Source organism: Megalops cyprinoides, chromosome 25, assembly GCF_013368585.1.
Source record: "Megalops cyprinoides isolate fMegCyp1 chromosome 25, fMegCyp1.pri, whole genome shotgun sequence".
Taxonomy (NCBI): domain Eukaryota; kingdom Metazoa; phylum Chordata; class Actinopteri; order Elopiformes; family Megalopidae; genus Megalops; species Megalops cyprinoides.
The window spans coordinates 13,167,787-13,183,715 of NC_050607.1; the positions used below are offsets into that span (position 1 = coordinate 13,167,787).

At 43.7% G+C, this 15,929-nt stretch overlaps 1 protein-coding gene across 1 annotated transcript; it reads left to right on the plus strand.

The window, feature by feature from the left end:
• Nucleotides 1-438: 438 nt before the first annotated feature.
• LOC118771712 (cytosolic carboxypeptidase 3-like) lies at nucleotides 439-14,337 on the plus strand. Its single transcript, XM_036519717.1, is given in 15 exon segments — nucleotides 439-589; nucleotides 922-1,104; nucleotides 1,561-1,668; nucleotides 1,971-2,118; nucleotides 2,478-3,260; nucleotides 3,591-3,750; nucleotides 3,892-4,018; nucleotides 5,000-5,100; nucleotides 5,723-5,838; nucleotides 7,319-7,390; nucleotides 7,731-7,818; nucleotides 11,630-11,705; nucleotides 12,119-12,271; nucleotides 13,096-13,165; nucleotides 14,331-14,337. Coding segments are annotated over 15 exon segments (2,343 nt in total).
• The last annotated feature ends 1,592 nt before the right edge of the window (nucleotides 14,338-15,929 follow it).

Below are 15,929 nucleotides of genomic sequence, written 5' to 3' on the forward strand. Positions count from 1 at the left end.
CCCATAGAAACCGCTCAAACTGTACTAATGTCAATGAATACTAAAGAATAAGTAAACAGTTACTCTGTCAATATGTTTTTTGAAAAGTTTTTTAAAACAGAAAATACTCAGAAAATAGACAGTATTCAACCTCAAAGTTTATCAGTCTTACACTGTGCAAAGGATTATTTCACAAAGCAGCGATGTCTTATTTAAAGTATAAACTCTGTTAATTTTGGTTAGAGCTGCAACAAGAACTCAAGCTATTCCATATAACACTACTAGGTAAGTATCTAAAGCAAGAGCTTTCTGAACTTAATGTAGGGAGAGGCTCCCACTGGTCACATAATTATTCATGAGCTGTTCAGAGTTAAGGTCAGTGACCAGCTCCTGGGTGTCCTTTGATGGGTCATCACTTCCTCGTTAATCCACCCCAGAATGACCTGTCCTGTCATGGACATGGGGAAGAAGAATGAGGAGAGGGAGAACAAACATGCCACCACCAACTTCTTGATCTACTCTTCATCCTCTGATGATGAGGATGAGTGTCAAGAGGAATGTGGAGCTGTACTGGAGAGGGCAGTAGGTCTTCATCCTCACAAGACAAAGGGTGAGATAAAGTCATTATTGTGAGACCAGAGAGCTACAATTAGGAGCGTATCATGACAGACTGCATATGAGAAGCTACTTAAATTCAAACAGTGCAATCACAATATATTATGTTGTGAGTTCAGGAGTGTTAAAGGTGAGACAAGAGGTACTCCTCTCTGTTTTTCTAAATAAGAAAATGATTGTGATCACACTTCTGTGTCCACCAATAGAATTGAAATTCCATACTGTATCCACCAATAAGAAGCTGAGAATGTCTACTTCATTCTATGGACAGATGTGTGCACTGCTTGGCTTGCAGTCCCTGTTGATGTAGAATGTTTGGACCCACAGGTTTGTGCAGTTTTCTGTCACTGTCCAGGACCACTCAGTTACTCTTTGCGTTTGAGTGTGGGAGGGCAGTTCCCCGCCTGCGTGAGCCCCGGCACCTCTATGGGTCATCTGGTCATGCTTCCCTCACCCTCTTGCGCTGGCCGCGAGAGTGTGAGGTCATCCCAGAGGAAATCCGTCACATTGGTGAGAAGGCCATTGCAGGGGTGTATGTGGGGAGGGCTTGATCCAGTAATGGGAATTGGAGGGAAGGGAGGGAGGGGGTGTTGATGCAGTTAGACAAGCTGTGTCTTCAGCTCGGAGGTCCTGTGACATTAAAACTGGATGTGGAGCCTATGACCCATGGTCCTGGGTCAAACAAAATCAGCAGCAATGTACTACTATTACACCGTTTCTGTTAATTCCCATCAATTTGTGCTGCCAAGGCATGCTTATGTTTTGAAACTGTCAAGATTCTGCTCTGGTATTACCGTGTTATATTAAGCATTTGACTATTATAATAATGTTAGCATGTTAAATTGATTGTAATTTGTTATGGTAGCAATATTTGATGAAGCTGCAAAAAATGACACTGCACAGATAATTTGATTTCACATTATGAGTTTTTCATATGTTCTGACTGTCCTTCCTCTCTGATCTCAGAATGGGCTCCTTCACACCCTGAACCCCTGTGCCCTTTCATGGGCACAGGTTACAGACCTCAGGTGCCAGAGAAACAGGAGGGGATTGTGGTGTATGATGCAGAAGGAGGTAACCATGACAGCAATGATTAAAGACTATCGATTTAGCTTATATTTAAGTAGAGTTTTTTATTAAGAAAATCCAAATGTTTCCAACTGTTTGCAAGCACAAGATTTTTGTTTTAACACCTTTTCTCTTAAAATAAAACCAAAATGATAATCAATTACATTGTTTAATTCTTTTCTTGCAATTGTACACATTTTTATTTTAAGGTGATCCTCAAATGAAAAAATTCTGTAGCTAAAAACCTGCTCAGTATTTAGCTACTGTGTGGCTGGGTGAAGCTCCAGTCATTTCTCTGTCTCCCGCAGAAAAGGAGCGCTTTTTCTGTGGGTCTCGTCTGGGCGGGCGGCATGCCCCTCTGAGGGACGCCGCAGTGCCGCTGGCTGGACCTGATGATGTCACCCTGCAGTTTGAGGCCCGGTTTGAGAGCGGGAACCTTCTGAGGGCGCTGAGAGTGTGAGACAGCCATCACAGGGTCCTTACTCACAGTCTTTGTCAATAGTCATCATCATACGACTGTTTTGTCTACTGTCCCTTATCTAAGTAATATGTCTAATACCTGATGTAACTGCTATAAGTGTGATTAATTGTACATTAAAAAAGTTTTGTGCGTACAAACCTCTCTAGACCTAGAACAGAGTACAGTTCTGTTGGTAGGAGACCTCCCTAAAACTACAAAGTGAAAGAGCAATTATAACCTTGAAAATGTATTATACCTTTACTGCTACAAACAATAATTGAGAAGTGTATTTCAAAACAGATTGGGTATATAAAAATAGATCCGCATTATACATGTTTTTCCTCTTTCTTTGCAGAGGAGAGTATGATTATGAGCTCATCCTGCGACCTGACCTGTACACTGAGAGGCACACGCAGTGGTTCTACTTCCGGGTCAAGAATACCCGGGCGGGTGTGCGCTACCGCTTTACCATCAGCAACCTGCTGAAGGTGAGCAGCCTGTATGAGGAAGGCCAGCAGCCCCTGCTCTACTCTGAGGAGAAGGCCCGGGCCCTGAAAGTGGGCTGGTATCGGGCGGGGCTGGAAGTGACCTACTGCTGCAATAGGCGTCAGCACGCGGGCCAGCCCTGCTACTCACTGTCCTGGACCCTGTCCTTCCCCTACGATCGGGACACCTGCTACCTGGCGCACTGCTACCCGTACACCTACACCAACCTGCGTGCCCACCTGGCCCAGATCGAGAAGGACCCCGCCCGCTCTCGCTTCTGCAAAGTCCGAACCCTGTGCTTCTCCATGGCGGGAAATCTGGTCCCAGTGCTGACCGTGACCAACCCCGAGCCGGGTGAGAAAGGAGGGGCCCGGAAGCCGGCGGTCGTGCTGACGGCCCGCGTCCACCCAGGCGAGACCAACAGCTCCTGGGTGATGAAGGGCGTCCTGGACTTCCTCCTGGGCGAGTCACCCGATGCCTCCCTGCTCAGGGACTCCTTCGTCTTTAAGCTGGTGCCCATGCTGAACCCCGATGGCGTGATCGTGGGTAACTGCCGCTGCTCTCTGTCCGGCCACGACCTGAACCGCAGCTACATGTCCGTCCTGCGGGGGTCCTTCCCTACCGTGTGCGCCATGAGGGCGATGATCCAGCGGTACAGTACCAGGCCTGCTCTCACCTCTCTGCATCAGTGCTACTTCCTGTGGTTAATGTAACTCTGAGTGTCGCCTGTATTCAGCTGTCTCTCATGTCTCTGGCTTGTCATTGCTGCATACCCCTGACATTCAGTCAAAGGGAAGGCTTTCATTGTTCATTGAATAGCACTTTCCCTTAAGATGACTTGGCAGCTTTGTTTGAATGTGTGTGATGTGTGTGGGGTGTGTGATGTTGCCTCTGCTTTCCTCTGTCTCTTTCCCCAGGCTGTGTGAGGTTGTCTCAGCATTGGGTTCTCCCTCACGCCCTGCCTCCCTCTGTCTCTTCCTAGGCTGTGTAAGGAGCGCAAGGTGCTGCTATATGGAGACCTCCACGGACACAGCCGCAAGCACAATGTCTTCATCTACGGCTGCGAGAACCCCCGCCTCGCCCACAAACACCCGCACGGGCGAGTCTTCCCCCTGATGCTCAGCAAGAACTGCCCGGACATGGTACAGCAGACACACAGCAAAGCCAAGCACCACCACCACTTACAGTAGCTCCATGAGTCACTGCTTTCTAAATGTTTAGCCTATGCGTAATTCAGAGCCGGTCTCAGTGAGGCTGTCTCTCCTTTCCGTCTCCTCTCTCAGTTCTCCTTCCAGAGCTGCAAGTTCAAAGTGCAGCGCAGTAAGGAGGGGACGGGGCGAGTGGCTCTGTGGAAGCTGGGGGTCCTCAACAGCTTCACCCTGGAGACGTCCCTCTGCGGCTCCAACGTAGGTGAGACAGAACAAAGCAGGGCAAAGCAGGGCCTGCTGAATATAGAGGCAAATCGAAGAGACTGTTTTAGGCTGGCAGCAATAGGACAAATAAATGAAAGTTTCCTAATCCTTTATTTTTTTACAGACTGATTACAGGGTACAGTTGTCACATCTTGTCATACCTTCTATATGTATTATATTGCATGCATTTTATCATGTTGTACGTTTGAATGTACAGCCATAGTAATGTTGGTTGTCTTGTATTTTTCATGTTCTATTTGTATGCACACTGCATATATAGCCCAGCCACTGTATTTCTCCCTAGTCACTTGATTGATGTGGAAATTGGGAGCTTTTATCTGGGGGAAATAGCCAGTGTTCTCTGGTGAGAATGATGACCCTTGTCGTGCTGACGGGCCTAGAATATTGATGTTCTTTCAGCACATGGACTCATCTTTCCGGAACAGTGAACACAATCAGCGTTCAATTAGCGTTGAGGCGTTCTTTTCCTCAAGTTGTGATAGAAACGGTGTTAAGAAACGGTACTCAGCTTTATGACGCAAGAAACCTAAAACGTCGGCCTATTCGGGCCGCTTTACTTAAGTTGCCTTATCATGCGATGGCCGTCGATCCTGATGAATCATTGGTTGGTCACATGATCTCCCTGAGTCGACACCTTTCAGGTACGGCAGAAATCAAATATCTTTACTGATAGCAGAGCTCCTTCCAGTTTTACTCACATTTTTTCCCCCAGCGTATCAAATTGCACTCAAACTAAGATTGTCAGTCACACACCGTAGTCCAGGAGCGCTGTCATAATGTAATCAGCTCATTATTCATGAAATTGCATTATCAGAGGCCTGGCAGTGGAATAGCGTAGATAGTGTTGCGATTTTTCTATACGTACAGGTTGACCTTTACTCATTCAGAAACCAGATATGGCAGAGGACTGACATGGATTGGATACTGTGCTGTAACCGTGATGGTGCTGTGATGGCAGGTCAGAGAAAGGGGACCCATTTCAGCACACATGACCTGGAGATGCTGGGAGTCCATTTCTGCCACACACTGCTGGATTACTGCAACCCCGACAAAACCAAGGTGTGTTTAAGTGTGTGTGTGCATGTGTGGTTGTGTGTGTGTGTGTGTGTGTGTGTGTATGTGTGTGTGTAGCTGCTGATACATGTGGTAAACATCTTAAGTGGGGGATGTTGTCTCTAGTTTCTGTAGGGATCAATTCACCTTAGTTTTAAAAACGGAAACCTGATAGCTTGGATTAGCAATGGTTAAAGCGGGAATTGCCTATCCGTCGTACGGCCCTGATGTCATGTCCCCTGAATGTTTAATGGTATGTGCTCGTGGGTGCTGTGTGTCCTGTTTGTAATGACTACTCCATCCAGGTCAGAATGGCCACTTCAGAGAGTTCAAAAGGTTCAGAAGGTCATCCCCATATTTTGCTTGGTTATTGTGAATCTATACTAGGCTGTGAACCTGGTGTTGCATTGGAATGTGAGTTAATTCATTTGTAGTGGTAAAAGTGCACTGCTGTCCTGTATATCTGGTGTTCCTCTCCCATCCCCTATCCTAATCCCAAACATTACATGAGAGAAGCTGAGACTGACCCAGGGTCAGTGTTTGAGAGCAGAGTTTACCCATACCCGAGTAGGGAGCTGGACAGAAACGCTGTGGAGGGTGTATCTGTTAATGCGCTGTTCCCCTGCAGTACAGCGCCTGTATGAGAGAGCTGCAGGAGATGCTGAGACAGGAGGGTGGCCCGCCCGCAGACGGCGGGACCCAGAGCAAAGACACAAACGCCTCACCCAGCAACCGAGACGCCAGGTAGGCACTAATAAACGCTGCCTGTTCGGGGTGTGCCGGCGTATGGCCATTGTAGTGCCAGGAGTAGGAGAGCTCCGCACTGGCGGTGGGGAGCCACTATAGCAGAACTCTCATTCCAGCCAAGTGCATTAAATGCCTGGCTCAACTCATCACTGGCTGTATTTCTGTGCACCCTAAGATTCAGTTATTAATCAGAACACTCAAAAATGATTGTAATATATACAGATTATTACAATCCACTCATTGTCCCAGCTAATGCTTTATTCCTCTTGTTAAATCATGTGTTAGTTACAGTTTATGTGAATACTGCATTGTACATATAAAATGCTTCAAAACAGATTCTGCACGGTTAATAGCCTGCAGGCTGCCACAAGCCTGTAGAGTATATCTACAGATCATATTTGAGAAACATGGCAGTGCTTTGAATGAGTGAATGCTAAATGAAATTTGTTTACTGACGGAGATATTGTGCGTTACCATGCACCAAAAGCCATGATAACCAGGTTACACACATCTAGAGGCAATGTCCGTGTCAAATGTGAGAGAAATTGAGTGAATGCAGTTGTATACGTATGTGGAAAAAAAAGACAAGACTGGCAGTTTGGGCAGGGCTGATGAAACTAGGGAAGTGAAAGATATTTCACACACATCTAGACACTATGGAAATATATCAGGTAGGGCAATGCCCCTGTGCAAAGTTATGCAAACAATAAGCTCTGTGACCATGCTGTGTGTGGCTGGGCGTGGCCAGGATACACACAGAGGCCATGACTCAATGCGCCAAATGTGGGCAGAATGAGCTACGGGCTGGAAAAGCTCGCTGACATGTGAATAAGGTGTTTGATGTTCTTATTGGGCATTGACGTGGTTACTGGGCAACATAGGTTTACGCACGTGCCCAGTAAGGGATCTAAATCGGAGCAGCATCCGGAAATGTGAAGGGCGCTATGCTTGCCATAGAAATGGGAAAAGAAAGAAAGAAAACAAAAGAAAAAAAAAAACCAAAAAGACAAGTAAATCTTCAGGCATCAAAGGTTGAACGCCTGAAAAATTCTGACCAAGTCACGAGGCTTTCAGCCATTCTGGCTTTTAACACCTAATCAGACATTTTAAAGTAAATCAAAAGATCACAGTCTGGGAGCGTATGGTGCTTATTTTTCTCTGATTTATTTAATAGCCAAATATGTAGCAGATGTCCATAAAATGGAAGAAGTCATGCAGGGCTGGCTACAACGCATTGTTGCCCAAGAAGAGCATAACTCTCGGTTCTGCATAGGGATGGGGTAGGGGCCCCTTGACGTGGAACTTAAGGCGGGTGGCATAGCTGCCGCCCCAGTGAGTGTGACATGTGGTGTGAACCCCGCTTTGAAGCGATGGGGGTGCGTCGTGAATGGGGCGCAGTGCCTGTGGACTGTGCACTGTGCCAGCACAGGCCCGTTTGTGGTGAGGCTGAGGAACGCGCCCCTCTGTTCTGTTTCAGCACCAGCGGATCAAGCTCCGCGGAGTCTGATGAGCTCCCGGCCCCCGCTCAGGCCTTGAACGAGGTACAGCCGTTCTACATGATTAATGGGTTTATGAAGTCCACATTCCTGGTAATGTTCAGAAATAAACATCAGGGAGAGGAAAAAAAACTCATGAATGAAGGCTTTCCATGCCTGAATTTCTCTCTGTGGTGCTTTGTCTGCTGAAATGAAGGCTTTCCATGCCTGTCTGTCTCTATATGGTACTTTGTGTGCTGAAATGAAGGCTTTCCGTACCTGAATTTCTCTCTGTGGTGCTATATGTACTGAAATGAAGGCTTTCCGTGCCTGAATTTCTCTGTGTGGTGCTATATGTACTGAAATGATAATGAGCAGCGGGGTGACAGTCCTCATTTCGTTCGCTCAGCTGAGGCTCCGAAAAAAGACCCTGAAGTCGAAGGCGGAGCGGAGCAGACTCCTCCCTCTGAGAGAGAAGGTGTCAGTGAGGCAGCCAAACGTGGTGAGGCCTTCACCTGATCCTGGCACCTGGAAGCCCTAAGGGAGGCCTTATGAGATAATGAAACTCAGAGAAACTCATAGCATTTGCAAATTAGCCTTTAATGAGCCAATGCTTCTGTGTGTGCTTGGTTTTATCCAATCGAACATTTTTCCTGGCTGCTACGTATTAACAGATTCTTTTTTTACCCCAAAATAGCTATGTCTTATTGATAGTTCGAATGAGATAAGCATGTTAAGTGATGACATTGGAGGGCTATATGTGCCTCTGAAAGTCAAATTAAAGAAATGAGCATCATACGTGTTGTTGTGTAAGTATTTTGTGTTTCCTGGTAACATCAGTACTTAAATGTTTTTTGTTCTTGTTTGTTTCAGGGGGAGACCTTGGACAAAAACAAATATGAACTGAATTCAGTGAGTCTTACTGTATAACATATTTTGCCACCTATACAATCGGTATAAATCCTGGGTTTAAATCCTGTCTGGGCCACTGCTGTTTCAGTCTTACGCACTCTGCTGATGTACTGGATTTTCTCCGGGAAGGGCCCAGCAGAATAAGTGTTTAAAATTTCAGTGGTGAGCAGGATAGAAAGACTTGCATATAAGCATCTGGTGACAGACAGACTAGTAACGTGATACAGTTACTGTGGATATGGCCAATGAATAATGGGTAGTTTATGTGCCACCATGCTCAGGAACGTAGGATATCTCTTTTAAGAATGGGTAGAACAAAATATATTTTCATTACAGTTATTTATCATTGTACTTTTCAAGGTCATATTTACAACATGCACACAGTGAAATTTGAGAAATACGTTCGACAAATATTACTTGCTGAAAATTAAGAATGAGAGGACCACACAACATCCCTCTATCAGTCTTTGATTAGGGAATTGATGAAACTGAAGTAACATATGAAAAGCTTGTTTATTGTTGTAATTTCTACAGTGAATTCTTCCTCCTCAGGTGAATATAGGTATTTTACATACATTTAACTTTATAGTCACTCATTTGTCTCCATCTAGTGGATAATAGTAGTACTGCATAATGTGACCTTTATTTGATTGATTTGTTTTTCCTGCTCCCTGTCAGCTGTGGTTGTTTTCTCTCATGCCAGGTCATGGTGTCCTTCTGAGTATCACATTCTTTCCCAAGAAAAGCTCATGACTAACAAAATACCACGTCATGCCTAAACACCCAGCCGTTTACTTTTACGTCAAATAATTTGGCCTCGTGGTGCTGCAGCATAAATATTTTTCTTCCTTTCTTGACAGTCACGTCATGTCAAACAATTTATACATGCGTACATGCTAATATATTTATTAAATTTATTAACAGCTGAAGTAGAATAATGGCTCCTAATGAAGTCAATTACTTAAAAGTTTAATGTACAGAAACAAATGACATTCAGAATGGCCCAGATTTTCAGACACTTTTCTCTGTAACAAGTCACCTTCACCTTGGAAAGCATGTTTATACAGAATGATCCATAGCGCCTTTAAACTAGATTTACATTTATATTACATTTTTGCAGAGTGACACAGGTAATGTTACAACCTTGAGGGTACATTATATACCATATAAGTTAACCGATATTCAAATGACAAAAAGAAAAGTCACAGACTTGACAGGACTTGGCAAGACAGACTGGTCCTAATAAACATGCTAAAGTCTTGGAGGTGACAGCATTTGTAGTCCTAATGTTTGATGACTAATGAGATACTTTGGATGAAATTGGTATTTTTATAACATTAATTATTTTACTGCTTATGGTTAATGATGTTATAGAGTTATTGGAATATCATCACAATGATTGTCTTATTAAAACTACATCTGTGTTAGGAATTCATTTAATGGTATCTAGAAATGCAGGTCAAAACAACAGGCTAAAAGTAACAGGAATCAAAGTTTAACACTAATACAATTTGACTGCAATGACATTTGTAAGCAGACTTTTCTAGTTTCTCACATAATGTTCCCACTGCCCAGTAGCTATAGCCGTGCCACAGCACAAGATAAAATCTCTCTGAACATTTGATAGATTGAACTAACGGCCACTGAGACGTCATCACACCAGTCCTATATTTACCTGTTTTGCCTGCAGCAATACCAGCTCCACCCTAATATGGCTGCTTTATATATCAAAAACACAAACCAAATACTTTGTATGTCTTCCTGTCTCAAAGAGGGACATGATTCCATTTGACATCAGTAGCATCAAATATTGAAGATGGCAGAATGTTTTTTTTTAAATTTCCTTGCTCTTTCTTTATGCCTTTTTATAGTGATATGGTCTGTTCGAACTGGTGGTCTTGGTAAATAAAGGAAAATAATCGTTATCTTTTTGCGTAAACATATGACATATATATGTCATGAAATGCTCAACAAAATCAACTTATTCGTTTTTTTTTTTTTCTGAAGAAGGGCAGGTATTTTCACAAAATTCATCAAAGGATGCTTAATTTGTGAATGTCTAAAATGTGCTTTTATTCAGCACACATTGACAGGATGTAAGCCTACCTCAGTGGGAAGACAGAAACAGACACATGCTCAGCTCACCAACCACCGGAAACCACTGCAGCCAGTGTGTTTCATGCTATATTACAACTGTAACTTTATTTAGTTATATTTGATTTGTAAAACTTACTTTCTAACAGATACAGAGGTCTAATCAGTGTGCTCCTTTAGATAAAACCAATGTATATTTGAATTTTATTCGACAAGGTTAGTTCCCTCACACAGATCACCAATTGTAACGAGAAGAAAGGGACAAAATAAAGGAAAAAGACAGTAAATGTCCAGAATAATTAAGCAAAGTTGCTTGTGAGCAAACAGACACTTCATCTGGTTCCGTCTTTCTCTCATGTTCATTGTACACTGTCACACATTTCGCAAGAGGAAACTGGATAGTTTGAATAACTTACATCCAAAATTAACAACCAGGTGGTAAAAGTCCATGAAAATACAGTCAAGGCCAGTAAAATACTGCCTGTATGGCAACGCTATTCGCCAGTCACTTCAAAAATAGGTTTTTAAAAAGAACCATATTTTTTAACACAAATTCAAACACTCGCTAAGTGGGATTGGGAAGTATTTTGTTGATCCTTAATCAGAAAATCTTTTTTTTTTTTTTCCCTTTCGTCCGGCGGGCCAAAACATTCTGTGCCGAAGTTCTGTCCTGTTTATATTTCAGCAAACCACTCTCTGAAAATCACACTCAATTCTCTTTACCTAAGAGTTGAATTTGGACGGGAATATGGGAGCTCTTAAACCAGACCCTTGTTTCTCAGTCTGTCTATTTAACACGTTTCTGTTTATTTTAATTTGAGGCCTTTTCATCCCCCCCGCTCCATAGAACCATGTTGAAAATCAATCCGCTGACACTACCTCATTTTCGTACGGCCCTGTTACAATTGCCCCGAGCGCCGAATCGCAGCCCCCGGAGTGTGTGTTTTAGAGATCAGGGCCGGGCGGGGCAGGTACGCCGGTGAGGCTGCGTCTGCGTTAGCAGGATCTCCTCCTGACCAATAATCCGGGGGTAATTTGGCGTCCGAGCAGCGGGCCCCCGGCGCGATGAATGGCACAGACGTTTCCTACACGTACGGGCGATCGATTTTCCTGCTGCCTAATTCTCAGGCCCCCGCTCTTGAACGCTTCAATTAACCCGTGTCATTGCTTCCACTGTGGGAATATTGCTGACCTCTAGCTCACTTTCCATCCTCTTTTTTTTGTTTCTCCTCGTGGGCCCCGGCCAGAGCCCCCGTGTGTGTCTATTAATGTAATTACATGTGAAATATATCTCGCTCTCCCTGCAGGCCGAGCCTGTAGAGCACCTGATGGCCGAGTATCTGAGGGGCAGGATGCAGGCAGGCCTTGGGCAGGCTCTCAGCGGTAAGGGAGGGAGGGAGGGGTCAGCTGTACCATGTTTTTTAGCTTACTTAACAGATTTTTAACATTTTCACCAGTAAATGAAATCTCACTGCTTTCTGCTAAGCTTATGTGCACTGAACTTATCTTAGTCCTCTGCCTTTGTTTTTATGATATAAATTTAGGACTGATAAGATCATGATATGTTTTTGCTATTACCTTATCTGTTTCCTGAACAGGTGTCCTAATCCAGAATATTTCACGTTTACATACTGTACATAATAATATCTGTGATATTTATAAAGAATTCAGTTGCACTCAGTACAACATCACCAATTCCTGGTTACACAAACACGTTGTATGCAAGTGACTAGCTATTACTTCAGTATTTGTTTTGTTGCCATTGAACGTTGTCTCCATATTCTTTGGCTGACCAGGTCTCCCACCTGTCGATGTGTCCAACTGTCTCGCCCCCTTCATGTGGCACTCACACCTCCCTCACCTACCCAGAGTCCACCTCTCCAAGTCCAGCAAGCTGCCGCCGCTGGCCGCAGGGGACAGGACCACTGGCCAGCTGTCTGCTGTTGAGTGTGAGTCATGGGGATCAGAGCGTATGCATCAGTGCCCTATCATTCCCTCTCTCAAGGCTGAGGAGAGTTCAGGAAAGAGTACAAACTGGTGAATCTCAACCTGAATTCTGTCACCCAGAGCAGCCTGATTCACGAACCCTCCTGAACGGGGAGCCTGGCAGCAGGAATGGGTTTAGCTATGATGAACTGTCAGTCACAAACTCCTTTGAGGAAATCAAGAAAGGCTATAATCTCCCCATCATTGGAGTATGATTGGTTGAGATAAATGAGTCACTGGTAACACGTGGCAGCTCCACCCATTTAGAGGTACTTGGAGCCTCGCTTTCCCATCATTAATAAACGGTTGTAGCCCTAAACGTTGGTGAGATATAGACAGATTGTGTGTACTATTTGGGCTTCACTGCACTGTATTTACATCTTACTAATCAAACACAAATTACACAAAGGTGCGTGCTTACTTGAAATGAACAACCGTGTAAATCATTAACAGATGCAGCAGTATTTCTTGTCAGAAGATTTTTTTTCCTTTTTTAATATGTACATGGAGAGAACATAATCAATGATCAACTGATATTTTCTCAGGAGAAATGCAGGTGTTGAGGTGAATTTCTCCAGTAGTGGTTTTAATATGACTCAAAAATGCAGAAAAACAATGCTTTCTTCCTGAGGCTATTTCTGCAGTGTCCCCCCTGAAGAGTGGGTAAAGGACACAGTATCTGTGGGATAGTGTGGGGTGATGATTTGGGCGATGATTTTCTCAGCTGATGATCTGGGCGTTGGGGCGTCCAGCTCTCCTAATTATTTACACTTCTCTCCCCTCAAAGGGAATGGGCCCAAGGCTCACACAGCCCCTGCCAGTTTGGAAATCAGATCAAACAGGTAGGAGAGAATTTCGTTTTCTCCCTCTTGCCCATCAAAATAAACAGGGTTTATTTGTCTAAAAGGCTGTTGAGAAAGCCTTGGCGCTTTATATGCCCACTTCGTTCCTTTGATTTTCACTAAATCTGCCCTAATGTGGAGTCATTGGTAGTACAACATCAACCTTTTTGTACAGTGCGTGTATGTGTGTGTCCCTGTTTTTCTTCTGGTGTGCATGAGCGTTTTGGTGACAGTACGGAAACATGCTTGTTATACGTACTGACACACTTTTGTTTTTGTTGGTTGATCACTTCAGCGGAGACAGGGCCCTCTCTGAGCTCTCCAGCTCTCAAATCGTTATCGTTCTAACAACAAACCCCCGGTCCTCCAGGAGTTTATCTTTCAGCTCTCAAAAATCACTCCAAACCCAACTTGTCATGTAGCAAAACCAGCAGAGTGAGTGATTTCCCTGGCTACTCGCGAAAAGCCGCAAGGACACGTACGCCAGATCCTGGGGAAAATGCACTCGAAAAGGTTGATCATTTATTACAGTAAAAGCTTTTAAGACTGTGTGATTACAGAGCGTTTTCATCCAGGGGAGAGGCAGCCCAAGGCTCTGCAGTGCAGTGCATTTCATTTATTTATCGAGTACACATGACTCGCAGAACGTCATGTCACAGTCCAAGAGTGCCTTTCAGCAGTGCCGTCTGTTGTTTAATATAGTCCGTTGTATTCTTTCATAAACACGCCATCTACATAACATACATATATATATATATATATATATATATATATATATATACATACAGTAAATATCCAGATGTATAAATGGATAACATTGTAAAGAACGGTAACCTATGTAAGTCCTATGTAACCTATGTAAGTCGCTTTGTAACCTATGTAAGTCGCTTTGGATAAAAGCGTCTGCCAAATGAATAATTGTAAATGTAAATGTATATATATACATATTATGTATATATAATATATACATATATATGAAATCAATATCAGTTGAGAGTATCAATATATGTTCAATGTTACGTAAAATGTGATATACTGCCTTAATGTCTCGTATTGTTTTAGGCCGAAGCCGCTGCGTTTGAAGCCCTTGAGGGGTCGTGCACATGGAGGCGCTCCGGCTGGCTCCACCGCAGGGGAGGGCGGGTGGATGTTCCCACCCTTTTGCTCCCTCTCCTCCCAGGGGATAGACGGGGCTGACTGTGCTGAAAGGTAAGTGTGTCCGGTTGTAGTCCTTTACATCCAATCATCATTGAGCACCAGTGTCATTATTTACAGGGCTAACCTGGTTCTCACTCCATGTTATTGGTCATTTACAAATATACTTTCAATCGGATTGAATTTTGTTTTGGAGCCCCTGTTTTGAGGTGGACCCAATCTAATCATTTTATTATTTCATCATTGCCGGTAACAAATTAATTTGAATGGAGAAACACTTTGAAGACACACTTTGTCAGTTGCACGTGAAATGTTTAAATGGTGGCACCTATGGTATCTGTACTCCAAATGGTACATTTTTCATAAATCAGTCGTTTTGATTTGAATTTATCAAAAATGTCAATAACATTTTGTAATAGGACCCTAAATACCAATAAATACTCTGTGTACACATATAAATAAGTAATGTACTGCAAAAAATCCACCACAATGCATTTTATCCCATTTTCTTGGGACAGCACTTTAATTCTTTGCAGATATCCCATAATTACACCCCATTTTAGGAACAGCATTTTACTGATTCCCATTTATTCCGCTGTGTTATTTCCTCCTCTGTCCTGGTGTACTTGAGATCCAGCCCCATTGCACTTCTATTAGGAAATGTTACCCTTTTTAGTTACTTACACATCTTACTTCAGTTTCATCACACAGGTAACAACACAAAGTAACGCCGAAGCTTTGCAGTATGCGGTTAGCATCAGATTAAAAAGTGCATTTTGCCTCAGCTGAATCATAGACCTACCTATCATTCAGATGATATTACATTTCGGACATTTGAAGCGATTGATTCATGTCCCTCATGAGCTCATAGTTACTGTAGGTAACATCTCACCCAGCATCCTTGAGTCTGTAGTCTAGTCCCTGCTCCCTGCACTGAACTGCTGACCCACAGCAGGATGTGTGTGGTCCGGCTGCAGTCCCCTGCATGGTACACACGCGCACCGATTCCAGGAATTACATCACTGTAACTTATCGATACCAGATGGGTCACATTTATATAGGCAAGAAATGAAAGGTGAAAAAAAGACGCTCGACTGTAACGTTTCCTTTGTTTGGATCAAGTTCTCTTTGTGCAGTGGTGAGGGTTGTGCTTAGGTTATTTTAATGAGGTTGAAACAAGGCAGAAAAGACTCCCCGCCACCGCTACTATTACAGTAAAAGCTACTGAAATGTAAAAAAGCACTCACCATGCCCAGAAAAGACAAGTCATCTTGTTCTCTATTGGGAGATGTCATAGAAAACCCAAGGCCTGGAAAAAGTTCAGAGATGAACGATGGAGAAATGTACTGTTTTCCATCACCCGGCGTGCAGCTGTGTAACGGCTACAGCGCGAACGGTGAACGTTGTAATTTGTCATTTAATTAAACTGGGTCTTTTGAGCCAAGTGGTCTTCAGTGATGTCACGCTCTCATGGTCTGCGGTGCCCTTTTTTGACCGGTATTAATGGTGAGAGCTGTGAGGTCTTCACGCACGTGTGTCAGCCTGATGTATTAAAAACCGTTTCAGTGATTTTCCTAAAAACAGACTGCATGCCTACGCCTCACACATTCTTTATGGTCACGGC